This window comes from Spinacia oleracea, chromosome 3 (assembly GCF_020520425.1).
Source record: "Spinacia oleracea cultivar Varoflay chromosome 3, BTI_SOV_V1, whole genome shotgun sequence".
NCBI classification, from domain to species: domain Eukaryota; kingdom Viridiplantae; phylum Streptophyta; class Magnoliopsida; order Caryophyllales; family Amaranthaceae; genus Spinacia; species Spinacia oleracea.
In genome coordinates this window covers 8,880,516-8,907,991 of record NC_079489.1, presented here as the reverse complement: position 1 = coordinate 8,907,991, position 27,476 = coordinate 8,880,516, and the positions used below count along the sequence as shown (strand labels likewise).

Below are 27,476 nucleotides of genomic sequence, written 5' to 3'. Positions count from 1 at the left end.
GTACCAAACGTAAAGATTAAAAGATCCTACTACATGTACACCTAGTTTTTTTTTTTTTTTTTTTTTTTTTTTTGATAGCTATAGCAAATAAAACTAAGAACTAAGGCCCCTTCTCTCTTGCTGGGCAAGATTATGGGCCTTACTTACAACCTCTCTACTAACTTTAATGCATATGAAATAATCTAGCTTGTTAGCTTCCCTTCTTATGTCTGTGATGATCGGGGCAATTGTTGTATTTGCACGTTGAGGTTGTTGTATAGCTTCCACTGCCGCCTTACAGTCTGTCTTTACAATTACATTCCTTGAAATGCAACCTGCCATTTTTATGCCTTCCAAGATCGCATAACATTCAGATTGGAGTGCATCTTGTGCGAAGATCCTCTTAGCCCCATTGCATATATCAGGTTGGTTTATATCTTCTGCCCATGCTATTGCTGCTTCCCACTCCCTCTTCTTGGTTTTCTTCTTCCTTTTCCAGGCTGCATCAACAACTATTGAGAAGAAATTTCCAGAGCAGCAGTGCCCTGTTTTCCAAAGGGTGATGTTGTGAATGGGCGAATGAGGCTTAGGCTGTTGTTGGAGCAGGTGTTGTTGCTCCTTCATTTCTTGTGCTTGTAGCCACCTTTGGACGTGTGTCTGTGCAATCCCAATTATTCGATTTGGGTCCACACTCACGCCTCGAAAAATGATTTCATTGCGGTGTAGCCAAATAGCCCAAAGAGTTGAGACTAGATGTACTACTCGAGTTTCATTCTTACCATCTTGATTGAAAAAATAGTCGAGGAAGTTCATGAGCCATTGTTGCATAGGGATGTGTTCTTGTGTGGCCGAGTTGATTCCAAGGTGGCTCGAACTCCATGCTATTTGAGTGATCACACAAAATCTGAAGATGTGGTTCTCTGACTCTGGTTCTTTCTCACAAAAGGGACATGTATCAGCTATGTTTACGCCCCTTTTTCGGAGATTGCTCTTTGTCGGTAATGCACGATTGATAACCTGCCAACAAAAGTGTTTCCATCTAGGAAGGATATTAGTATGCCACATTTTCTTCCAAAACTTACACGTACCATTTGAGGAGCTACTATGGAGGTGTTGGTGATGCCAGTAGCCCGTTCTAAAAGAGTATTCACCGTTCTTGTTGTCACCCCACTTTAGAGAGTCATCATCTTCCGATTCCGGTAAGTGAAGAGCCAGGATTAATTTTGCATCTTTTTCTTCAAAGTTTCTCCAGATTAATGGTGCATTCCATCTCCTTTGGTCCGTTAGGAGGTCAGTAACCTTTAGGTCTGTTGGTGGTGTATGTAGAGTTTGGTTTTTCATCACCAGCTTGTGATTCCCAGCCCATAAATCTTGGCTTATTCGAGCTTGTTTGCCATTACCAATCTGAAATCTAACTCCCTCCCTTAGAGCGTGCGAGGCTTTGATGAAACTACGGGCTGCCCACGAGCAAGTTCTAGGTGGGTTGCCATAGTAACCCATGGACACCGGGTCAGAGCCATACTTCCCCTTAAACACCTTGCTTGCAAGTAGTTCTGGGTGGCTGTACATTCTCCAACTCTGACGTGCCAGGAGAGCATTATTAAGGGAGTGGACCTCCTTCAATCCCATGCCTCCTTCAGATTTATGTTTGTAGAGCAACTCTTTTTTCCTCCAATATATTGGAGTCTTTGCACAAGAAGACGCCCACCAGTATCGTAAGAGTGTGGAGTTTATCTTCTTGGTGACCATGGATGGGCATATGTAAATAGAGAGTATGTGGGATGCCATAGCAATCAAAATGCTATTTATAAGAAGCATGTACACCTAGTGTACAAGACATCTTGTACACCATGCTTTTCTATTGGTTAAAATGACATGTTTTTTGTATTTTATTTTCATTTTTAGTGGGTTTGATGATGTGTCAATAAATTAATGGTGGTGTACAAGAAAATCTTGTACTCTAGGTGTACATATAGCCTTTTCCAAGATTAAAAAGGAATAGAGTGAGTATAACATAAAATTTTCTAATATTATGTCAAAAATCGTGCAAATTAATTATTTAAACCAATCAAATTTATAAGACCATTAAATCTCTCGATCACACTTTCCCATTGGAAAGTTAAATATTTCTCCTTTTTTCAATGTTAAAATTTAAATAAAGTGAAAATATTAGTATTAATAATTACTATTTGCTTTGTTTAATTAAAAAAAAAAATTAATTTCTTATTGATTATTTGTAAAATCGCGTGCATGCTACAAAACGTAATGAATAAAAAGGGACCGAGAGAGTAATTAGTGGTACATGGTTAAAAGAGTCACATGAAGTTGATCACAAGAAGTTGCAAGATTTTTAAAAGAGTCAAATACTAGTGCATTATCTTTGTCACAGGAGAGTAAGTATAGAAATAGTCAACACCAAACTTCTGAGAGAATCCTCGAATCACAAGCCTGGCCTTGAACCTTTCAACTGAACCATCAATCTTCTTTTTCCTCTTGAAAATCCACTTGCATCCTATGGCCCTACTCCCTTTCGGGAGCTCCACCAACTCCCAGGTTTGATTTTTCAAGATAGATTCAAGTTCACTATTGATCGCTTCCTTCCAGAAACTTGCATCAACGGACCTTATAGCTTCTTCATAGGTTTTGGAGTCATCATCTGCTACTTGTAGACACACCATTATTTCATCCAAACCATCCATACTTTCCATCTCTGCGAGGAACGCTGTGAGAAAGTCAGGTCCAAAACTTGTTTCTGTCCTTTGCCTTTTACTTCTCCTAGGTTGCATTTGATTGTCAGCCATAGGAAAAGTTTCAATATGTTCTGCAGAAGGTCCAGCCTGAGAAGACTGTCCTGCAAGAGGGGTAACAAAGGAAGAATCATTAGCAGCAATGTTATCTTTCAAAGGAAATACCTGCTCGAAGAACTAAGCATCACGAGCCTCGCATATAGAGTGATCATCAAGTCTCATGAGCCTGTATGATGTACTGTTCTCCGCATAGCCTACCAACACAGTGTCAAATGTTCTCGATCCTACAGTAGGCCGTTTGAAAGATGGATAACCTACTTTTGCTAAACACCCCCACACCTTCAAGTAGCTTAGGTTAGGAGCATAACCCTTTCAATACTCATACGGAGTCTTGTCCAGCTTTTTGTGAGTGTCCCTGTTCAATACAAAGTTTGCAGATAGCACTGCTTCCCCCCACAAGTTATCAGGAAGACCTGAACTCAAAAGCATTGTATTCATCATTTCTTTCAACGTTCGATTCTTTCTTTCTGCTATGCCATTCTGCTGTGGGGTGTATGGAGCTGTCACCTCATGAATAATGCCTTCCTTCTCGCACACTTCCTTCAGAAATGTAGACCCATATTCTCCACCTCTGTCAGACCGTACCCTTTTAATTTTCGATCTAACTGATTTTCTACCTCTGCTTTATACACCAGGAACTTGGATTCTGCTTCATCTTTAGACCTTAAAAGGTAAACCTTGCTATACCTTGAAAAATCATTAATGGAAGTAATGTAGTAGCGTTTTCCACCTCTACTTTCCAAGTTCTTGAAATCTGCCAAGTCAGTGTGAATTAACTCTAACAATGTTGTCTCTCTCTTTGTGACTGGTTTATACGGTTTCTTCACAAACTTTGACTCAACGCATACACCACATTTATTGTGTCCATCAATTGTCATATTGGGGAGCAAATTTAAGATCTTCATGCGTTTCAATTTGCTCACCCCCACATGTCCCAGTCTACTATGCCACAGATCAATGGACTCAACAATATAAGCAGAAGAAGAATTCTTATTCATGGTAGAATCAAATACAAAGTCAAGAACAAACAAACCCCCATTAAGGTACCCCTTTCCTACATATTCGCCATTGCGAGTCAGAACAAGCTTGTTAGCTTCAAAAACTAACTTAACACCTACTTTGTTTAACAAAACACCAGAAATCAAATTCCTAAGAAGGGATGGTACATACAGTATATTGTGTAAAGCTAGTGTTTTTCCAGAAGTGAGCTTGAGAAGCACCTTGCCCTTGCCAAGTACCTCAGAGCTGCTTGAATTTCCCATGTAGACTTGTTCGCCCTCTTCAGCTTTCTCAAATTCCACGAACATGTCTTTGTTGGCACAGAAGTACCTCGAAGCCCCTGTGTCAACGATCCACTTAGTTATGTTTTCCACCAGGTTCACCTCATAAATCACAGCAGCTATCACATCATTTGTCTCTGTAATATGAGCCTCACTCTTTGGTTTAGCCTTGTTGTTGCTCTTCTTGTTCCGACATTGGTACTTGTAATGTCCCTCCTTTCCACAGCCATAGCACACGCATGTGAACTTCTTCTCAATTCTCCCTTTCTGCACAAACTTGCCTTTCTTTACATTTCCTGAACTTTGTCCCCTGTTCAAGTTACCATAACCTGCATTCTTATCAGAATTATTAGTTTCAACAAGATTTTCTCTCACAACAAGTTCATTCTTGGGTTTCAGTGGAGTATCTTTGAGCCGGTTTGCTTCTTCAACCTTCATATGACTCACTAGCTCAACAAGAGTCAAATCCCTTTTCTTATGTTTCAGACGGTTCCTGTAGTCAGACCAGGAATCAGGAAATTTCTCAATCAATACATTGGCCCGAAGAATTTCGCACATCTTCATGCCTTCAGCAATAACTTCAGCAACCAGGGTCTCATATTCATGGACTTGCTCCATGACAGGCTTAGTATCAACCATCTTAAAATTAAGCCAATTTCCAGTAACATACTTCTTCTTCCCAGCATCATCTGCACCATACTTCTTCTCAAGAGATTCCCAAATTGCCTTAGCCGATTTTTCTTTAATACAAAGATCAAAAATTGGGATAGTCATGTGGTACACCATGTGAGCCCTAACAACCTTATTGTCTTTGTCATACTTTTTAACATACTCCTCATTACTCGTAGCAGTTGTACTACTAGTTGATTTTCCAGTTTGAACAGGTGTATCAAGAACAGTAATAGTGTTTTCAGTTGAGGTTATAGGGATAGGACGATCATTGAACAACACATAATCAATATCAGCTTGTTCAAAATAAATTAACAAATTTTGAGACCATCTCTTATAATTAGTTCCATCAAGCGGTTCCAATATTCACAGATCCAACATCAAACGAGATTGCGGTAATCCAGACATGATTTCAATAGTAAAAATTCGCTTCTAAATAGTAAGAAATATAACGCTATTGAAATCAAATAAATAAGAGAAATTTAATAACTTTACTTGATCGATAATCTCCGGATTACAATGATTGTGCCGTGGTATGAAGGCCACTGACTTAGAAGCGAGTTTCGCCACTACCGGTACAGGCTCTCAAGTGACGAACGCCCCTCAAGGTTAACACAATCCTCCTCTAAATTCGTGCACCCGAACTCAGAAGGTGAAACTGCTCAAGAACTGCTCAGATCTCTAATAGGGTTTAGGGTTTGTATTTAGGTATTGTGTTTAGGGTTAATATTATGTAGCTCTATTTTTTACGGAAGCACACGAGTCATATATATATATACTCCTCGACACAGCATATGAATAAGGAAATTTGAGTTGAATTTTTGTTACCTTAACCAATGAGTAAATAGGAAAGCTAAGTAAAGGAGTATTTTAGTACTTGCCAAACTCTTTGACACCTCACGATGGAGAAGCATGAATTAGAATTTTCTTTGCTTTTCCACTCAACCAGTTTGTTCCACGGCTCCCTTGCGGCAAACTGTAATCACCCACAGCCAAGGTGTGGAAGCTACTGTCAACTTGGGAAAAACGGTTAAAACTTCAAAATTTATTTTCCTTTTGCATTATAACCAACACAAACTCCCCAAAATATCAGGTTTGCATTTGATATAGAATAGCACAAGACTCCGAAGATTAGAAAAGCCCTTGAAGTCACTGAGGTGGAGGATAAGGATTCATAACAAAACGCTCGAGTCTCAGGGCTTGTTCGGCGGTAGCGTTTGAGGTAGCGGGTAGCGTTTTGACCTAGTCGAGACGCTACTTGTAAAATTTGTAAGTGTTTGACAAAATAGCGATTTAGGTAGCGGTTAGCGATTGAGGTAGCGGTTGGGTAGCTTTTGTCAAACGTTAAAATTAGTAGCGGTCAAGGTAGCGGGTAGCGTTTGACAAATTTATAAAAAAGTTTTAAATAATATTCTTGCTTTTATTTTTATTTTTATAATATCAACCGCTACTTTTACCGAACACTCATATTAGTTACCGCTACTTTGACAGCTAACCGTTACCCGCTACTATTCACCGCTACTCGCTACTTTAACCGCTACCCGCTAATTTTGCCGAACAGAGCCTCGATTTCATTAACTCTTTACATTCGAAAATATGCAAAGGTATAGGGATAATGTCGTCATCATACCAATTGTGAATAAATATCTTTTTCACATCAGTTCTGGAAAGAAAGTGTTCCGGTGTTGTAAAGGTGGAAACAACGGGCTTCGAATGAGGCCCTTTCGTGTATGTTGAAGATCTTGCTTGTTTGAATGAGTCGAGTCCGAATTCACCTGCACAAGAGTAAAATCACTAGCCTCGGGGTGTTTCCGAGGAAAGCCCCTCCGATGCCTAAGTAAGAACGATGCTCGGATTCTAGAGAATTTTTCTCTAGAAGAGTAGTCTTAAGGCGATCAATTGGACGTACCTTGAGGTGTGAGCCTTATTTGCATAATAGGCCAATTGGCGGCCTATTTATAGTGTTTGCATAATAAATGCCCATAGGTCATTTATTGCTTTTGGGCCATGGGCCTTGGTTGATGGCTGAATAGCCCTTTTGGAGTGTAGTAGGTTTGATGTTGTTGCTTTGAGCCATTGGGCTTTGGACTTAGTGGTCCAATTTATATTCAATTAGGAGCCCAAACAGAAAGGATAAGACTATATACTTTCACATCACATGGAATATAAAGATAGAGGCAGATTACTAATTAATTCTTCATCTTGATTGGAAGAAGCCATTGCGCACTGCTGAGAGACTGAATGAATCACTCCAACTGTATATAAATAAATAAAGTACCCTACACGAAGTTAGACGATGGTTTGGCTTCCTGACTGTTGACTTTCAAAAGTCCACTAATGTTAACTTACCAACTTCAATAAATGTTGAGCAGGAGTTTAAGGTCCATTCCCCCATTACTAGAACGTATAGTATAAACTGTTAAACTTCTGCAGTGAATGAAACATTTATTTTGTACACTACTCCGTACTACACATCGAATTCCTGTACCAATTTGGAAAAAGCATACTGATCGTTTCTTGGGAAGCCACACAACTAATTAATATATATCCGGGATTCAGAGGGGATGTGCGTATATAGTCCATTTATCATATAACTTGCCCAGATTTCTGTTACAATCATCTCTGAATGTTGGTAAAATGGCGTCTACCAAAAAACCAAAGTCCACTAAAAAAAACCCAACATCTCTGAAGCTAACAAAGATTTAATCAGCAGTGTTCCTACTGCTGTGACTGACAAAATCCTTAAACGCTTGCCCCTGTCAGAGGTTGCAAAGACGAGCGTGCTATCAAAAAAATGGAGGCAGAATTGGTTGTCTCATAGTTACCTTGTCTTTGATGAAGCATTCTGGGAAAAACATGGATTAAATGACGATGAAGATTTTGATTTGCAAAAGATTAGCAACATCATCAGCAATATACTCCTCCATCACAAATTCACAATGGTACTGTACGTAAGTTCTACCTTCAAATTCCAGGCGATCCCCAAATGATGAATCTTAATCTCAGTCAATGGGTATCTTTTCTTTCGAAAATCGGGATTAGAAAGCTCTTTCTTGTTAATGATGTTTATGATGCTATCATACCAATGCCTTCTCATATTTTTAATGGCCTCATCTATCTGTAAGGTACTTCCTCTGTCTCTTTTTGTTCTTTATGTTTTACTTTTTGGGTGTCAAAAAATGTTCTTTACATTTCATTTTACGTTATCACATAAATTCTTTAATATTTCATAAAAAATTGTATCTAATGATTTAACCAATAAAATCCACTGGGTCATTTAATCTCTCACATTTTGCCATTGGTACATTAATTTTTTATCAATATCAGAATTTTGATAAAAATGAAAATAGTATAAATAAACGTAATTTATCTTGTTTAAATAAAAAATTTAGAAGAATCTCAATGCACATTAATTATTCGTTAAAGTAAATAAAATCCACAACTACAATTATGACAAAATATATTTTATTTGTTTTTTAAACCTTGTTCTCCCTGTTATGCAAGTTCTTGGATGCAGGTCGTAACAAAAAACTGGCTGTAACCTTTAATCACCTGCAAAAGCTATGCCTGAAACAACTTTTGTTGAGTGATTTTGATGTATTCTGTTTCACTATTGGCATGGTTCAAAGTTGTCCCTTCATCAAGGATCTTGAAATATCAGTAAGTATATAATACAACTTGGAAAACTTTTGTCCCTTCATAAAAATGTCCTATGCCATTTTTATGCTAAAGAAATTACTGTATGTATGTGTGACCCTGGGCAGATTTCTACTTTGAGAAAAACAAATGTTGAGCACAAATTTGAGTACGATGACAATTATGAGGAAGTATTTTCGGATATCAGATATGTGTGGGCAAATACATATCATAGTAAAAGACAAAATAAGAAAAATGATAAAAAAGAAATTAAATGGTACTTTTTTAAACAAAAATGGTACTTTTTTTAACTGAATGGTACTTTTTTTTACAGAATGGTACTTTTTTAACATAAATGGTACTTCCTTTTTTGTCTTTTAGCTATTTGTCTTTTAGCTGCCACACATATCTGATATCCGAAAAAACAACCTCGACAATTATAAGCTGGGGAATCTCCTTAAGGCCAAAATAACAGGTATTACATTTACAGGGTCAAGTGCGGAGCTCAAATTGATTGAGTATTTGCTCAGAATCTCAGTTGCACTTGAAAAATTGCTCTTCAAGTGTGTTTATCTTGACCTTAGTTCACAGCTAGAGGTGTCACGGGAACTGTTGCAGTTACCGAGATCATCGCCAAAGGCAAAGCTCGTTTATCTAAAACATCGGTCATAATGGCATTGCTTTTTGGAAAATGTTTGGTTGATCCTAAGCATAATTAATTGGAGAGAGAAAGTAGGACCATATATAAAATTAATTGGAGATACATGTGTCATCTCTATAATACAGCATAATTGTTTTTTCAATGACACATAAAATACATATAACATAAAATAATATATAAGCATAATTAATTGGAGAGAGAAAGTGTTGTATGTAAAATTTCAATGTATTTGTAACCAATCAAAATTCAATTTTAATAGGGTTACCAACCCTTAGGGTCACTCTATCATTGTCCTTGCTGTTTACAGTTTTCTCGCCTACGCGCTTTATGGTTTGCATCATTTGCAAGGTCAACAAAGATGTGGTTTTCTAGGCTCACAAGAGGGCGCAGGACGGTCGTCTATCTTTAGCTTTTTCCTTTTCTGATTCGATTTAGTTCTTTTGTTTCGGCTTACTTGTTCGTTTCATCGTATGTCAAAAACATGTGTTCTCTGTTTTTATGGTTGTAAAATGTTATATACTTATTCCATATTTTGCCCCAAATTTTTGAAACGCAGAAATTATAACGGCACTATAACGGCAGGATAGTTATGGAAATTAATACTCTCCAATGATACTAAAAATTGCAAATTCTATGCACAATTCTGAAAGAAAAATGTTTAGCTTCACAATTTATCTCATACAGATGACAAAACTACAGCAATTTCACAAAAAGGAACGTTCCTCTTACATTCTTAAAATCAAATAGGCTTGGACTCTAGTTGGTAAGCACTTTCAATCGCTTTAAATAATTAGGTGCATTACTATTAAAAAGATACTCCGCAAAAATCTTACTTTGAAACCATAACTATTGAATTGTATAGTACAATTAATAACAGTAGACATAACTATCTGATTACAAAGATTAACTATTGAATTGTTGAGTACAATTAATAACACTAGACATAAATCACAAATGTGTAAATTAACAAGTATTTGATTGAAAAGTTCATAAGAACATACTCCGTATTAATTACATCTTGTTTCATAATTCAATTCAAAAGCCCGAAATTGGACGAGTCATCCGCTGGGAACCCTTATTTGGATATAGCTTGTTGACACATTGCTTCGTCTTCGTGTTCGGGTTCGTCTTTGTGTTCGGGTTCGGGTTCGGGTTCGTGTTCGTGTTCGGTAGGGAACGACTTGGTGGCTCACTAAAATCAAGCAAACATATATTTTTCCTTGAATCTTTATAGTTTTGATAACCTTCTTCCAATTTCCTCTTCGTCACTTGCAACTTCTCCAACAATTCACCATTAGAGACTACTTTAGACACTTTCACCCCCTTCGCCGCGGCAACACTTGGAGTACGAACGCCGGCAGCCTTAGTGGTGGTGGCACCCTTACGCGCCGCCAACGGAGAATTATCCGAAGCCTTCTTGACAATAATACTCTTAGTTACAACACATTTGCCTGGCTTGGGTAGGGATTTAGGATCGATCAAACATATATTTTTCCTTGAATCTTTATAGTTTTGATAACCTTCTTGTAACTTCCTCTTTGATGCTTGCAACTTCTCAGAGTATGATGATGACACCGACTTGTCGCCATTAGAGACATTAGAGGTCGAGTTCTTTAAGCTTATCTGAGTTTGTTCCATTATTACTGAGTACTGGTTTTCTCTCCTGGGTTTGTTTTACAGTTTCTGTGTTTTTTTTAGTTTGTTTAACTCTTAGATTGATACCGTATATATATTACAACTTTACAAGTACTTTCCTAATTCGTGTAGAAGTACGTAAGTTGATAATCAAGTTCTTTTTGGTCATTATTTCGGTCCCGGCCCGTTTGACAAATCTATATAATATACTAAAAGAGAGGAAATCAATGTGGTGATGACAAATGTCACTCATTGATTGGCCTCTCTTATAGATATTAAAAAAATTAAAAAACAAATAAAATATTTGATGCTATAATTATTTTTTTAGATTTTACCTTGAAAAAAATATTTGATTCCCTTTTCCTTAAAATAAAAAAGACTACAATCTGTACATAGAGAATATTTATAAAAATTATAAATCTTTTTTATATTTGGTAACAAATATAACCAATATAAGAATAATAAGATTATCTTTTTTATATTTGGTAACAATATAACCAATATAAGATTATCTTTTTATAAAAAATTAATCCACTGTACGGAGTACATAGTATAACTTTTATAAAAATTTAAAAGTAGTCTATTTATTTGTATTTCGTACTTACATAATTCGAATACAAATAACTTAGAAAATCAATCAAGTGAGAATAAGAATAAGAATGTATTAAAAAAATTACAATAGTACTCTACAATATTTTAACAACCAAATGCGATAATTATAACCGTCAGTGATTGTACTATTTTATACGTAGTATATTTAGCAACTAAATTCGATAATTATCACCACTATTAATAGTAATATTGTACTACTTTCAAAAAAATATGTAACGTCTTTAAACATGAGCAAAATTAATTGTATAACCTAATCTATCTACTATTTTACTACATAATTCCTAAATTTTTTAGATGCAACTATTTGATTTTTACATTAGCTATTATATTTACACATACCTCTATTTTTTCTGTTTTTTGTGATTATTAATATTTTATGTTGAACATAGTCATGTACTCCGTAACATTTTGTTGGATTTGTCTAAATACTTACATAATACTACTGTTTTTTAAAATAAGTTTTACTAAATGATAATTTAAGATATTAATAGTTGAATTTATTTTTAACAACCGTGAAAGTAAAGTGGTTTATCCAAAAAAACATGGAAGAAGTCGTAAAGAAGAAAAATGATGCGCGACTAACACGTAATACTCTCTACTTAAAAAAACTTCGTCAAATATTTTAGGTTGACAAATGACTTATATTTTAGTCAATTTTTCACAAACATATGTATATGGAGTACTATACTAAAAGAGAGGCAATGTGGAGCTAACAAATGCCGCTCTGATTTGCCTCTTTTATAATATTGGTGAATGATGACTAACATATGATAAAATATTTATATAATTTGTATATATTTTACCTAAAATCTTATATTTACTTATGGTAATAGTTGATTAAACGAATTACTTAATTACTCATGTCTATAAATTTCTTAATTTAAATCTATATTCCGTACTATGCTAAAAGAGAGGCAAATCGATGTAGAGATGACAAATGTCACTCTATGATTTCTCTCTCTTATAACATAAATAATGACTAATTGTAAGTGATATCAAGTTTTGTTTAGATATTGTGCCATATACTTAGTACGGACATGTTCGAACGTTCCTTTAATATAGAAAATCTTATAATAATTTAACTTGGACTATCAATTATATTATTATAATACTATCAATATTTTAATAATTTGTGTCATATAATGAATACAGATATGCATAATAAAAGTTAACTATTGATTTAATGTATTTAATAAGGTTGTCTCAAACATTTTATAGGTCTCATTATCGTAATATTTTTATACGGAGCACAAATAATAATTTATTCGCTTATATTATTGAAGTCTTGAGAGCATATTGATTGAAGTTTTGAATAACTTATCGAAATCAACTATGTCCAAAGTCATAAGATTTAGATGATTAAACTTCCATATTATTAATATGTTTTCAATAACAAAATAAGTTTTATGTATTAATGTAAATGATTGCAATATCACTAAATTTTGTGCAAAAAAATATTAATATATGTAAATGGTGAATCACACTTGATGATGGGGCGAGTTTGGATTTTAGATTAGTCGGACGACAAAGTTAAACATAGATTATTGACTAATGTTGACTAACAAAAAAAGATATTTAGTGGATGGGTATAAGAATAACATGTAACCACCTTGGTGATGGGGCGAGTTTGGATTTTAGATTGGTCAGACGACAAAGTTAAACATAGATGATTGACTAAAGTTGACTAACAAAAAGAGATATTTAGTTGATGGGTATAAGAATAACATGTAACCACCTTGGTGATTGGGTGAGTTTGAATTGATCGAATTTAAGAACACTCACCAATCCTAATTATGTATGTCACTTTTAAATACAATTTTTTCAATATTATAACTAATACAATTAATTTTAAAACTTCGTAATAAACTTAAGTCAATATATTTAAAATTTAGTTGAAAGGAAATTTGGATTATTTATCGAATATAGGGATGTCAGATTGTCAGTGGGGAGGGTCTTTTGGGACTTGGGAGATCTCTTTATGCATCCGCCCTAATTGGGCGGCAATGGACGAAAGTTTATGGTTTAATGGGGTCAACAAATGTATTCGTGGCGGACGAAGGGGCGATGATGGATTTTAGATTGTACCCGTCTGAGTCGTTAATCTTTCATCTAACTTACATATTATAATGTTTTGTTTATTTACTCAGTAACTCTAATCAGACAGACGGATCTTCAGAGGCTCCATAATAGAGTTTTAAAATTCAAACTCTCTTACAAAAAAAAAAATCGAGTTTAGGGGTGGGTGTGGATACACGGGGATGGGGGTGATGAAAAGGTGATGGATTTTATTTTGTACCTCTCGAGACGGGGGTTGAGAGGGGTGGGTATCCTTCTTATCGTGGATGGGAGGATGAAGATGAGAATTGTAGGTGGGTGCGGGTGTACAAGTCTTCCCCCGCCTCAAAGTCATCTCTAGCTCAATAAAGTACATGGTCTAGATAGATGTTAAGTGACCGGGTAATCAGGTTGACGAGTAACTGTGCGAGTATTAAGTGAGTATTAATAACGAAGTGAAAGACGGGTAAGATAACTTACGCTTGACACAAGTGGGTGAATGAGAATGGAAATAATTTCATCTATGTACCTTTATTTCTTTTAATTGTTTTAATAAGCAAGAATGAGCAATAACAATTTATCCATTATTAATCATTTTTTATTTGAAGAATATCTATAAACTCTATATTGATCATAATTGTCTACCAAATTTCATAATAATTTATGTTTAGATTATAAATCGTGCATCGTACGGGTATTATACTAGTAGTTTCCTAATTCCTATAGAAGTATGGAGTAGGTAACTTCATAATCAAGTTTCCTAATTCCTATAGAAGTATGAAATAGGTAAGGTTGATAATCAAGTTTCCTTAATTCCGGAAAAATATACGAGATACTCCACAATCGGCAATAATTCTATACATTAATAAGAAGAAATTTTGACTTTTACTACCTAACAAAATTGATAAATTGTGTTTCCCACCTAAAAAAAATAAAAATTGTATTTTATCACTAAGAAATAAAAATAAAATTATCTTTTACCACCTCTCAACGGTAAGATGAACAAAAACGTCATGCGCGCCTTATTTCAACGAATATATTTCTAAATTCCTTATTTACTCCCATGATTTCTATGTATATAAGCTATCATTCGTCCTTGCTTCCTATTAATTCACATAATTTGGCAATATTTCTCAAAATGATAGATGAGTAATTATTTTTCTGATTTGCATATGAGAATCAAGTTGCTTTATGGTATGATTTATGTTTGATTTGCACCAAAATGGACCTCACATAACGCTTCCGTTGTGGTAAAAAACAATTTTTAAGAGTAAATAACAAGTTGTCAATTTTTTTTAGGTGGTAAAAATAATTTACCTTTAATAAGAAGCAATTTATTAAGAAACAGAGGGAGTAAAGCCTTGACAACAAACCAATACGACCAAAACAGTAATCCTCCTAAAGAAACTATACAAAAATCAGGATACCTGGTATACTTCTGTTCTGTTCTGTTCTGCTCTGTACAAGAACTGCATTTGAACTCGATCATATGGTGACCGAGTTCTATGAAGTTTCCGCCTTGGATCCAATTTCAAGGCCTCTCAAAAACGGAATTCCCAAATCATTCATTGACTTTAAGATGACTTCAGCACGACCACCCTCATCTGCAACTCTGTACAAGTAAACAGCAGCACTCATGGTAAACCTGTCTGGCTCCATATATTGTTGAATCCTTTCAAAGAGAGAGATGCCTTTTTCCACAAATCCATATTCCATGTAACTCCTTAATATGGTCCTACAACATACAATGTCGGGTTTTAATCCAGACCCGATAATTGTGTTGAAAACCCGGTCAGCTTCCTCCATTAGACCAGCTTTGGCAAATACTGATATTAAGAGGTTGTAATGAGCACAAGAAGGTTGTAACCCTTCTTTCTCCATAGAAACCAGAGTTTGTTCTGCTTCTCGGTATTTCATACTCTCTGTGTAAGCTTTAATAAGGGCGAGATAAGTTAAGGAATCAGGACAGCACCCATCTTGCTGCATGACCTTAAAAAGTTCCTCTGCTTCGGTATAAAGTCCCATAACGGCGTATACATTTATCATGACATTGTAGCTTATCTGCAAAATTGGAGGCGTATAGATCAACACCTGAATGTTACAAAACTAAAAAGAGCAGGGCAGGCGGCATTAGTTTAACAGATAGATTTATCATTTACTACCTCTGTTTCAAAATTATCTTTACACTTTCCGTTTTAGTGTGTTTGATAATCTTCTTTACTCTTTGCTTAATTCTATATTTGGACATGAAAATTTACTACCTTACACTTTTTACCCCACAATATTTACGATTTTTCACTCACTTTCTCTTACTTAATTCATTTTTTTCTTACACCCATCTACCTTTTTACACGATTCTCTTGCTTTATCCATATTTTATTATATTCAACCAACTTTTCTACTTTTGTCTTAATATTTGTGCAAATAGTAACCGTAAATATCTTTATGGAACGGAGGTAGTACTTATTTTGCATATAAACGAATCACAGTTCATACACAACTTCATCAGACTTCTTTCTTCTGAACACCACCCCCCCCCCCCCCCCCCCCCATCCAGGAGTAGAAAAGGTCGAAGTTATGTATAGTATCTTCTTAATTCCGTCCATGACTTATCATAAAAGTTAGAAACAAAGAAGAATTCACCTTTCCAGGCTTTATGCCTTCCGCCCGCATTTTAGCAAACAATGCAGATGCTTCCTGAGCTTTTCCTGCAAAAAGAAGTTGAATCTGTAATGAAATCATATGGATGGACATGCAAAGAACTCCATTTAAGAAAAAAAAAAAAAGGAAAGAAACTGAAGGGACATAGGTCAAATGCCGTGCTCAAACCACGTAAATGAAAAAGCATAAGGTATCGTGGTAGATTGGTAAGGCATACCAGACTTTCCATATATGCTTATAAGATTAGTGTAAACTTTCTCATCCAAAGGTATGCCCAAATTTTGCGCCGTGTTGAGCATCTCTACTGCCTTATCTAGCTTCCTTTGTCTTCCATAGACACTACACCAACCAAATAATAATAGACCAAAAGAAAGTGAGACATGATATTCCTCCCATCCTCAGTGCTATATCTTTTCAATACAGAGAAGGCTACCTCACCTGATCATAGTGCTACATGTCTGTATTGACAGGGTAACTCCAGTAGATAGCATGTGGTCATATATGCTCACTGCAAAATGCAATTTACCTGTGAAAGTAATACGCCAGACATCAATTATCAATCTGTTTCTCAAATTCTATTCAAGTACTTGACAGAATAAAGACATTAAACAAACCCCCAAACCTACCTGCTTCTAACATTGCCTTAATAAATGTATTATACGCAATAGTGTCTAGCACCAAGGTGTCATGCAAACTTCTGCATATCACATCCTCTGCTTCTTGATGCCTCCCTGGGAAAGAATAACTTTGTTACCAGTAGGAAATGGATCAAAGCATCAAGTATGTACACAGTAACACAGAGAAACATATTTGGGAAACAAATTTGAAGTGCTACTGCAAAATGGCATCGAGGGTTGAGAGTTGTTATCCAAGAACAAGTTTATAAATCCTATCCTGAATTCCCGCTAGCAAGTGATAATTGTCAAAGGTTTAAATACTCCTATTAACAGAAAAATTTAGTAACAGAGTCGTGACCCTTTATTCTCTCAGCAACAAAATCACGGTTTTACATCTATAACACAACAGGCAACAGGGCTTAACTCATCCATAAAGCTAAGCAGATAGAAGAACTCAGGAACTTCACTAAAAGGTGAGCAAAAACTATACCGCGATTTGTAAGATTGTTCACAAGGACACTGATGACAACAGGACTCAAACTGATTCCTTTTTTTGTGCATTCCTTGAAAACCTGGTAACCTTGCCCAAGTTCACCACATTTAACACAGGCATCAATCACTGAATTGTATATTTCAGCTCCACAGATGCCAGAATTTGCCGCGGCTGCAAATAGCACTTTCACTCTTTCCAGATTTTGTTGCTTCCCATACAAACTAATCATAGAAGCCAAGATCCCACCATGTGCCCTTGAGTCTCTCTTAATTAATAGATCGCAGAGAATTTCAGCTTTAGAATCATCACCTACACCAAGTTCAATGTCATTTTGTCAAGAAATACTCGACAAGATTAATATACTTTTTGGGATTAAAAATTGATATACACTAAAAAAACTGTGACACTACTTCCAATTTGAGATTAGATATCAACTTTACCTTCACGTATAAACTTGCCGATGAGTTGATTTGCACCACGAAAGCCATCGCCAGCTTCAAGCAAAAAATTGAGGGTGTATTCTATCTTGATGTCATTACCATTTGCTAAATAAAGACAAAGCATAAGCTCCAGTGCATAAGTATCAAACAACGCAGGGGCTAGCAAGTGACCTTTCTCTTTCTCACATTCCCCAACTTCTGCATGCAAAATCATGAAAACAGTTTGAATAAAGCTGTTATTTTCTAAATAACCATTTCCACGTATGTCTTCAATAAATTGCTCAGCTTCTCTAAGCATTCCTTCCTTGGAATACACCTTCATCACCGTCCTGCAGAGCTCCTCATCAAATACAACATTCGCTTTTCTTATCTGAAGAATGAAATTCTTAGCCTTCTCAAGCAATGCCTTTCTTAAGAACATATTGATCATGTCATTACAGGATTCTGAATCCGGGACTCCAGTAGTAGATAAAGACTGAAATGTTGCTTCAGCAGATCCCAAATCTCCCTTCATCTTGTAACACTTCAACAAGACTGTATAGGCAAATCTGGAAAATGATATGTTTCGAGACTTCATCAACTCCATAGTATGCAAAGCTTTTACATGTTCCCCTGAACTAAGATACACTTGTGCCATTGTTATAAATGTTTTCTCATCACTGAGCAGACCTAATCTCTCAGCCTCTTCAAACGTCTTTTCTGCATCTTCACAAAGACCGAGCTTTCCATATATCCTGACAAGTAAACCATATATGACTTCATCAGCTCGGATTTTGTACCTTTCCATTTCTGAAAATAGAGACAGGGCCTTCGAGTAATCACCATTCTTATAATAGAGATTTAAAAGAGAAGCACACGTGAAATTACTTGGAATTATGTCTTGATATCGCATTTCATCATAAAGCCTCAATACGTCGTCCTGCTTTCCTTGTTTGACATTGCATATAATAAGGAGGCTGTAAGTGACCTCTTCAGGTACAAAACCAAGGCTCTTCATCTTATTGAATGTTGTCATGCCCTCTTCAAAAAGACCTTCCTTAACAAGTGAGCAGATGACAACTGTGAAGGTAAAGTGGTTAGGTACAACCCGCTTATCAACCATGTCCCTGTATATCTGTATCACATTTCGGTGGAGTGACTTCTTTTGCAAGGAAGACAGCATGAAATTATAAACTGCAACAGAAAGCACAACGCCCCTTTCTCGCACAGCCATGTAAAAAGCTAACATAGCTTTGTGGCGTCCCCATCGAGCATAGGTACATAACATAGTCCCGCAAGCAATTTCATCAGGTTCACATCCTGCATCAAGCATCTCTAGAAAGGTCTCCTCCGCCAGTTTAATCTTCCCAACTTGACCATATGCACGCAACATAATTGTGTATGCAATAACACTAGGATGGTAGCACAGCTGTTCCAAGTGCATCAATAACTTCAGTACATACTAAAAATTCATTTCAAATGGTGCAAAGAAAATGATTCATGTTGGTCAGGCGTAACTCGTAAGTAGTGATCAACTTTGGCTGCACACAACAACTTGCTTTACTACAGTTGAATTTAGATAAAACTTTGTCTGTCGAAATTTCCTATCGAAGATTTCATTATTGAACTGTTGTAAACTTGTAATCCAACTCCAATAAGTTCATCCAAGCAAAGCCAAACTAGCCAACAGTTCCAATGACAAAGTAGGTGAATCACTAGCCGTTTCTCAGTCCACTCAACACTCCGAGTCAAGCAATTCCTACTTAGTTGAGTCCAAATGCAATACATCCTGCAGCATATAATTTTCGAGCCTATAGATTCATTGACATAAAGGAATAGAATAACTCTTGAAGAAAAATCTTAGTATACCATAACTTTTCCTAATTCCAAAACTTGACATCAATAATTATCATGTATAGGATCAACCAGACATGCCCAAATATCTATCTCCCCAATAACAATACAGAATTTACCAATACTAAAACTAAATTCCTACAAACTATGTTACTCTGGCTCTTCGTTCACCTCAACTATGTTACTCCGGCTCTTCATTCACCTCAACTACACTTCATTTTAAACAAAAATCATTCAAGTTTCAAAAATAGGTGCCTAACACACAGTAAATTCCAGAATTTCCCATCAAATTTCAAACCCCATTAGAAAGCTGAAACAATTCAAGTAAAAAACAAGCAAAATGGCACCAAATTTTGAAACAACAAGAACCCAAAAAACTAATTAAAATCAATCAATTAACAAAACTCACCTGTAATTTCATCCAAGCAAAGAAATCCCTAACTTGGCGCCAACCCTTTTGCTCCTTCAACACAGTACACATCTCTCTAAAAGTAAGCTTAGTAACAAAAGAACCCATAACTTTCCTCATATCATAGCTACCTTCAGTCTTCTGTGACAAGCTTCTTACAACCTGAATAGCAGCAATCACATGTTTCCCATACAAATGGCCATTTCGGTCATCTTCCAAGTACTGAACCATCTGCTCCGGCGAGCGGCGAATCCACTTCGGGGTTTGAGCTTGGGGCCCTTGGTTTCTGCGCAGCGTGCTTAAGTAGCGAGCTTTGGCTTTGATTATGCGGCGGGCGTTGTCGTCGGAGAGAGGGTTTTTGGGGTTTTTTGAGCGGGGTTTTGGGGAGGCGTTGCCGTCGCTGAGAGTCCATGGGTCAGGGGTTACGGAGCACCGGAATTTGGTTGCGGTGGGGTGGTTTCTGCGGTGGTGGTAGTGGGTTTTGAGGAGTGGAGTTGGAGAGAGAAAGGATGATTGGAGGGATTCCATGGAATTGTGGAGGATTCATAGAGGACTAGAGGAGGGATAGAAAATGTTAAATTTACCAATTATCCAAATATTAGAGGGTAATTATGGAATTACATTAAGGTGTAACAAGTTATTTCAAAAAAAAATTGAGATTTTTTTTTTTTTTGAGATATATTTCAATTTTTTCTTAATTTATTGGTTTAGTATTTTTATTAAATTTGTAACTGAGATTGGAATTGTTTTTTCTTCCTTACTCGTCAAAATGTTAGAAGGGATCGATTAAAACATTTCACGTGGTAGTAATTACCTAATTTGTAAAATATTATTTTAAAAGTATACTGAGTCAATACGTACAATGAGGTTCGAACTCCAGACCTCAAGTATGGATAATAACTCTCATTACCATCTTAACCAACAACTATTTGTGGTTTATTTCTTCACATTAATTTATAAATGAATGTTAACATGAAGTCTAAAACAACTACATTTTTATGTGACTTTTTATTTTTTATTGACTATTTTAGAAAAATAATACTTCAATAATTAAAGAATTATGACAACTATGAATAAACATGATGTCATAAATATCAAAGCATCAACTATAGAAATGCATACTTTGCATGGCTGCATATATCTAATTTGGTGTTTATTAATTTGAATCACTTAATTCCACTAGAAAATAAATTATACAAATTGTAAGATGGTTTAATTGAAAAATTATTTTCCATTATAAACGACATAGTGTGTTTGTGTAGTTGACGAACTAGATGGATGCTTTTCACTTTATGGTATACATGTATTTTATCAAATATTAAGCTCAAGAAAAATCTAAAATTTTAACTTTTCAATGTAGCAATCGGGGCATCGCCCGGGCCACACACTAGTTCGTTCTTCAAAAAATGTTTTCATGAAGTCATTTTCTCTTTTAGCCTCCATCTTCTCTCTTTTCTCTTGTTACTTTAGACTAGTATTTTAGTAGATTCTTTATTCTCATATTCAAGCATTTGGATGTTGCTAAACATGCTCTTAGTTTAACATATTCAATTACCTCGAGAAAGTTAAGAATATCCTTTGAGGCAGGATATACAGGCGATATGCAATTAACCAACAAGTGGAATTGTTTTAAGAAATGGGACACACTTCACAATTGAGACTTTCACGATCGACATTATAACTTCCTAATTTCACGTTAGCTTTACTGTCGTAGCTTACTAAAATGAACATTGTAGTTTTTTTATTTGAGTAATTGGACACCCAATTAGTTTCGACCCATTCTTATCAACCTCGTAATCCAGTTTCCACTTATTTAGTCCATGCTATCTACAATTAAAGTTTGCAATCTTTGTCACTAAACTTACTATAGTGTACGCCAACAAGACACCAACCCGACTCGAAATTACAAGTTGAAAAAAACTCCAACCCAACATGAACACGACTCATTTTACAATCGGCTCTATTTAACTACTATTTGGTTCAGCTGATTTTGATTGAAATTAACTTAGGGCTTGTTTGTTTCAACTTATTTTAACTTATTTCAACAAAAATAAATCAGTCCGGGTAAGTTTGCCAAAAATAATTTTTTTTATACAATTAACACGCAAATAAGTTATTTTCAGCAAATATAAGTTTAATTACTTAGGCTCTATTATGTTTGACTTATTTTGATTTATTTCAGACAAAATATCAGATAAGTTCAGTAAAAATAAGATTTTCAGACATTTTCACACACAAGTAAGTTTATTCAAACAAATCAAATGCCTTGCACGCACAAGGTGTATAATAAACTTATTATACTATACAATGGAATAACTTTACTCAGTTTTTTTGTAACTTTTAATATGTTTTGATTAACTTTTATATTTTGAAAAAGTTAAAAAATAAACATTTTAAAGGTAAAATGGTGAATTACAAACTTTTATGTGAGGCGATCTTACACAAAAGAACACATTTGTGTTATATTAGTTAAGCATTGGAACCAATTAGTTAAACAATGAAACCAATTAGTTAATCACTTAAACTAATTAGTAAATCAATGGAAACAATAAGCAATCAAAGTGGTCTTCCCGGTAAGGCAGTCTAACACGCAAATAAGTTATTTTCACCAAAATATATGTTGTTAGCAATTTTGAAGAAATTCTTTTTATTAAAATGAAAAAAAAGTTAGTAAAAAATACATAACTTTTACTTACATATCGGGCTAACTTTTAAGTATTTTGAGTTAACTTTTATTCTAGTACATCACTAGTAAATAAAATTAATTCAGATAAATTCAGTTAAATTTAGATAATTTAACTTCAGTTAAGTAGAGAATAGTTCAAACAATACAAGTCAAATAAACCGAACCCTCTAGTAAGGTGATTTCACTGAATTTCAATTGATCCAGTTAAAAGAGACAGAGACTAATTAAATCTCCATAATCTGAACTCCAATCTCCATAATCGCCGCTTGGCAAACATCCTTTAAACCCCAAAACCTAAAAAGCCGATAGAAGGGAGAGAAAATGGCGTCCAGCGGTGGCGGAGGAGCAGGTGGTTCATCCTCGCCCTCACCAAAGATATTGTTAGCAAAGCCAGGTCTTGTCACCGGAAACCCTTCCGCCGCCGGAAAATTCATCCGCGGTGGTGGAGGTGAAGATGAATCAACATTGTCAGCAGCTTCAATTCGATCTCGTCTTCCTCCCGTTGGGTCGCTCAATCTCCTCTCAGATTCCTGGGACTTTCACTTTGATCGTTTTCTTCCAGTACGACTCTCCCTTATGCCTTTTCTTGTTTATTCAGTAATTAAAGCTGTGTAAATTGATTTTAATTTGTTATTCTGGAATGCAGTTTTTGACAGATAATACTGAATTCACTGTAATTGGAGTAATTGGGTCTCCTGGAGTTGGCAAATCCACCATTATGAACGAGATTTATGGGTTTGATCCTACTTCTCCTGGTAATTTTCATAATCACATTTATTCTTAGTTTCTTACTTATTCATGTTGAATTGAATTTTTTCTCAGTTGCATTGATTAGTAAATATTGGGGAAAAAAGATGCAAACTTTTGATTTTACTCGAAAATCAGTATTATTATGGAGAAGTGCTATAAGTGAGACGATTTTGTAGTGTTATGCTTTCTTATAGTATGGAGTAGTATTTTAGCATGATGAATTGATGATCAAATTGTTTGTTTATATTTTTTTGGTAGTGTCATTGAATTGGATTTTGAGCTTAGTCTTCGGTTGTAATAGCAAGAGTGGGATATTTTTTGTAGGGATGCTACCTCCTTTTGCAATTCAGACTGAGGAAACTCGAGCGAACGCCAGACATTGTACTATTGGCATTGAACCCCGGATTTCTTCAGAGCGTTTCATACTACTAGATACTCAGGTCTATTTCTTTTCAGATTATTTACTAAATAAACTTACCTGAGTATTTTCTTTTTTCCTCCATTTTAGTAACTATGTTTATGTAGTTGTGAACTCGTGAAAAATAGACTATTTTTCCCCTCTAGACTTGGCATTTAATTTAGGTAGTGTTTGGAAACCATGATTTCATTTGAAATTCTGTATTTCAATTTCAGAAATTGAAATTCAGGAATTTAATTTCAAATATGATGTTTGGTCAATTTTAGGAATTTCAATTCTGGAATTTAAAGTATTAAAAAAAATTACAGATATTTTAATTGAGGTATTCTTCAATCTAGTGATTCTTGATTGTCCAATAACCCCAACGGAAGTGGCGACAAACTCCCGGTGGAAATCTGATCTTTACATACGAAAATGGCGTCGATGTTTCCGATCTACTCTCTCACCTTACCACCGCCGCCCACCCACCATTCACCACTACTGCCCACCACTTCCGCCCACCCACCGTTCACCACTTTTGCCCACCACCTCTGCCCAATACCTCCACCCACCACTTCCATCTGGAATTTTTCGAATTTGAGCTACTTTCTTCCTGATACCTTCATCTAGATTAATTTATTTGCAACAATTATGGATAGAAGGTTGAACTTTTAAAAAGGAATCCATAGCCAATGAATCATGAACAAGGAAAATTAAGAAAGACATATGAAAGCATGAGATTGAAAAGAGGAGATTCAAGAATATTGTAGGACAGAGATTCGAGTTATAATCTAGACTTGGCATTTCATTTACGTTATTTTGCCACTTGTGAGAAATTTGTAATTTTGGAAGTTACGAACCATTGTCTGCTTACTCTGCTCAATACCAATATCTCTAGTTTCCTTGCTTCTTGTTCTCATGTTGCTGCTGCAACAAAACTTATATCACCCTTCTTCTCTTCCTAAAAAAGGGAAGGAGTTTCCCTATTTTTGAGTTGGCCCATCAAATCGCATAACGCCTAGCCTACTATTGAAATTTTGTCCTGTATTTGATTCTTGTTTGTGCTTGCAGCCTGTGTTTAGTCCATCAGTTTTGGCTGAAATGACAAGACCTGATGGCTCATCCACAGTTCCTGTTTTAGGTGGCGAAACTCTATCGTCTGAATTGGCTCATGAACTACTGAATATCCAGGTTAGCACCAACGAAATTATATTGTTTTGTCTAAATTTTTAACTGAGATTCAGTGTCCTGAGTTTCTAAACTTGTTCTCTACATTTTATGCAAGGAATCATTCTAGCTTGGCGTCCTGCTTTCTTCTGTTTGTCATGTTTTGCTGGTGGTATCAGAAGGAGTTCATGAAGCTAACTTGTGGCGCTTGATGTCAACGGTATTTCTCTATTACAGTATTACCTATCTAATCATTAAGCTCTAGCTCTCTTTTAGCATAATTATTAGGAAAGTATTATGTCACTAACATATGATGTAGTGGTAATGATAAATAGTCATCTAGAATGTTTATCATCTTTTTATCTTCTACCATCACCACTGCAGTGATAACTTCCACCCTATGTTTTACTACTCCTTACCTTTGTTTTATATTTTTTTTCCAACGAGTGCTTTCACTTTGGTGGGAAAAGCATACATTTATTGTTTAATCTTACTGCTGGGATCCACTTTCGGTTGTACTGTTGTTTTGTTAAATTCTTATTGTTAATATATCTGCATACACTGTTGTCAATCAACCTTTTAAGCACTTGATTAGTGTAGGTTTTTTATGGAATAGTGATAAAAAGAAGTATGTTTCTACAATATCGTCATGTTTCTACAATATATCTGCATACACTGTTGTCAATCAACCTTTTAAGCACTTGATTAGTGTAGGTTTTTTATGGAATAGTGATAAAAAGAAGTATGTTTCTACAATATCGTCATGTTTCTACAATATATCTGCATACACTGTTGTCAATCAACCTTTTAAGCACTTGATTAGTGTAGGTTTTTTATGGAATAGTGATAAAAAGAAGTATGTTTCTACAATATCGTCATGTGCAATAATTGATGCTTCTATGCTAATGATATATAGACGTTTAGCAACATTATCAGCCTAGAAATGAGGGTTTTAGACTGTTGGCATTGGGACATTGGGTGCCTGGACATGTAGAATGGATGATTTCAGTAATATTGGCTTTGTAGTAATGTATACATGAACTAGAGTTAGAGTTTGAAGGTGTATTGATTATCAAACCGTTCCATCTGTGTGGTTTCTCAGGTGGACTTGTTGAAACATAGCTTGCCCGATCCTTCATCAGTAACGTCACACTTACAAAGTTCAAGCTTGGGCACGGATAAGGATAACAAGGACAAGTTTCAAGAAGGCGGAGAAGAATATATAGCTACACCTGTTTTCATACATACCAAGTTAGTATTTTTTATCCTCTTTAGATTTGAAGATCGGATAACAATCTTAAACTAAAAAATAAAGAAAAAAAATCCATGACAAGGGCAAGGAGAAATTCACAAGTAGAGAAGTGCAAAGCTTCTAGCAGGCAGTGGAGCCACTGTAGAGTAAGAGGGGTCCTTGACCCCACTCAGAAAAAAATAAAATGATTTAGTTAAATTTTCATTAATTTTTTAAAAAATACATAATTTTATTTTAAGTATCATCAATTTTTAAATAGTGACCCCGCTACCTGTACTTTCTAGATCCGTTACTGCTAGCAAGAACATTGCTTTTTTTTCTTCTTCTATATAAGCGATCATGCAGTCTTTCCGTTGCTTAGAGAGAAAACCATTAAGCAATTTCACTTTATAATATATTCAGAATGAGAATAAAGAATTAAGATAATTTCTACTTCATTTGGGTATTGAAACAGTTCAAGCTGACTGGAAAGATGATCTTGTTCATGTGATGCAGGTTACGAGATGAAGATCTTTCACCACAGAGTTGTGAGCAAATGAAGAAGGTTCTTGCACAATATTTTCATTCATCATCATTCACAAGACCAATAACAAATGAGCATGTGTCTTTCCCAAAATCTCACGATGCTCAGGATTCTGGCATTGACCCTAAACTGCTCGACTTGTTCTTGGTGCCCAGAAAAAAAGATAACCCATTGGAATTTCGCTATGAAAGCTGTGATTCAATGTTGTGGAGAATTCGGGATCACATTTTGTCTATGGCCCGTCCATCATTCTCAAGAACTGTATCTGAACGCGACTGGCTGAAAAACACTGCAAAGATTTGGGAGTTGGTGAAGAATTCTCCCACTATTGCAGATTACTGCAGAACTCTACAAAGTTCAGGTTTATTTAGGAGATAGCTCTTCTTTGAGTACGTACTTTAATGGTTTCATAAGAATCAGGGGATTGGGTATTTGGGTGACGGGTGTGGAGACCTTGTTTATTATGTCTCCATCCTCACTAGAAATAGGAAACTGGCAATGATTAGAGTGATAGACTGGGGAGTTTGCCTCTGCTTGTACTTTGCAACAATCAGAGAAAGATTATTGATTTTGCTGCTTGCGTTTTCCTGGCTAAGATATTACCATTTATTGTCATTTCTAACAAATCCAAGCATCTTTGACATGGCTCTATAGAAGAGAGGGAATGACAATGTCCCAAGTCCTAACGAATTCAAACATCTTTGGACATGGATTCAGAGGAGCTTGTCCACTTGACTGCAATTTAACTTTATACACGGATTCTTAAATGGACATGGTCCACATTAAATTTATTATTGACTACGCCTAAAAGAACGGCAACAACTTGATTCTAATTTATTTTGACGCGTGTATTAGAATTATTATGAAAAAAGTATTACATCCACTTTTAGAAACATAGAGTTACTTTGATTTAA

The 27,476-nt window shown here is 35.5% G+C and overlaps 2 protein-coding genes and 1 pseudogene across 3 annotated transcripts; 2 read left to right on the top strand and 1 right to left on the bottom strand.

Moving 5' to 3' along the window:
• The first annotated feature begins 7,407 nt into the window (after window positions 1–7,407).
• Window positions 7,408–9,564, top strand: LOC130469457 (F-box/FBD/LRR-repeat protein At1g13570-like; annotated as a pseudogene).
• Window positions 9,565–14,646: 5,082 nt separating this feature from the next.
• On the bottom strand, window positions 14,647–20,354 carry LOC110786102 (pentatricopeptide repeat-containing protein At5g27270). Of its 2 annotated transcripts, none has more exons than XM_021990619.2 (8): window positions 19,788–20,354; window positions 17,546–18,953; window positions 17,103–17,414; window positions 16,622–16,726; window positions 16,434–16,521; window positions 16,213–16,334; window positions 15,978–16,042; window positions 14,647–15,395 (listed from the first exon to the last, which is right to left on the bottom strand). In XM_021990619.2, exons 1-8 carry the CDS (start codon window positions 20,313–20,315, stop codon window positions 14,838–14,840), a joined length of 3,186 nt encoding a protein of 1,061 aa, XP_021846311.1. In that variant the 5' UTR covers window positions 20,316–20,354; the 3' UTR covers window positions 14,647–14,837. The 2 variants fall into 2 exon arrangements, with proteins under 2 accessions (XP_021846311.1, XP_021846313.1); XM_021990621.2 differs by having other exon boundaries at window positions 17,546–19,313; window positions 19,788–19,925.
• Window positions 20,355–22,651: 2,297 nt separating this feature from the next.
• Window positions 22,652–27,157, top strand: LOC110786101 (uncharacterized). The gene is made up of 7 exons (XM_021990618.2): window positions 22,652–23,034; window positions 23,120–23,228; window positions 23,548–23,663; window positions 24,692–24,811; window positions 24,918–25,007; window positions 25,890–26,038; window positions 26,535–27,157. Exons 1-7 carry the CDS (start codon window positions 22,795–22,797, stop codon window positions 26,938–26,940), a joined length of 1,230 nt encoding a protein of 409 aa, XP_021846310.1. The 5' UTR covers window positions 22,652–22,794; the 3' UTR covers window positions 26,941–27,157.
• Window positions 27,158–27,476: the final 319 nt, after the last annotated feature.

Coding starts and splice junctions, on each gene's coding strand:
- LOC110786101 (XM_021990618.2), top strand. CDS start 22,795: ATGGCGTCCAGCGGTGGCGGAGGAGCAGGTGGTTCATCCTCGCCCTCA. Junction 23,035..23,119: donor ACTTTGATCGTTTTCTTCCA/GTACGACTCTCC, acceptor TCTGGAATGCAG/TTTTTGACAGATAATACTGA. Junction 24,812..24,917: donor ATGAACTACTGAATATCCAG/GTTAGCACCAAC, acceptor GAATCATTCTAG/CTTGGCGTCCTGCTTTCTTC.
- LOC110786102 (XM_021990619.2), bottom strand. CDS start 20,315: ATGGAATCCCTCCAATCATCCTTTCTCTCTCCAACTCCACTCCTCAAA. Junction 18,954..19,787: donor TTGCTTGGATGAAATTACAG/GTGAGTTTTGTT, acceptor CACTTGGAACAG/CTGTGCTACCATCCTAGTGT. Junction 16,522..16,621: donor TAAGGCAATGTTAGAAGCAG/GTAGGTTTGGGG, acceptor TTACTTTCACAG/GTAAATTGCATTTTGCAGTG.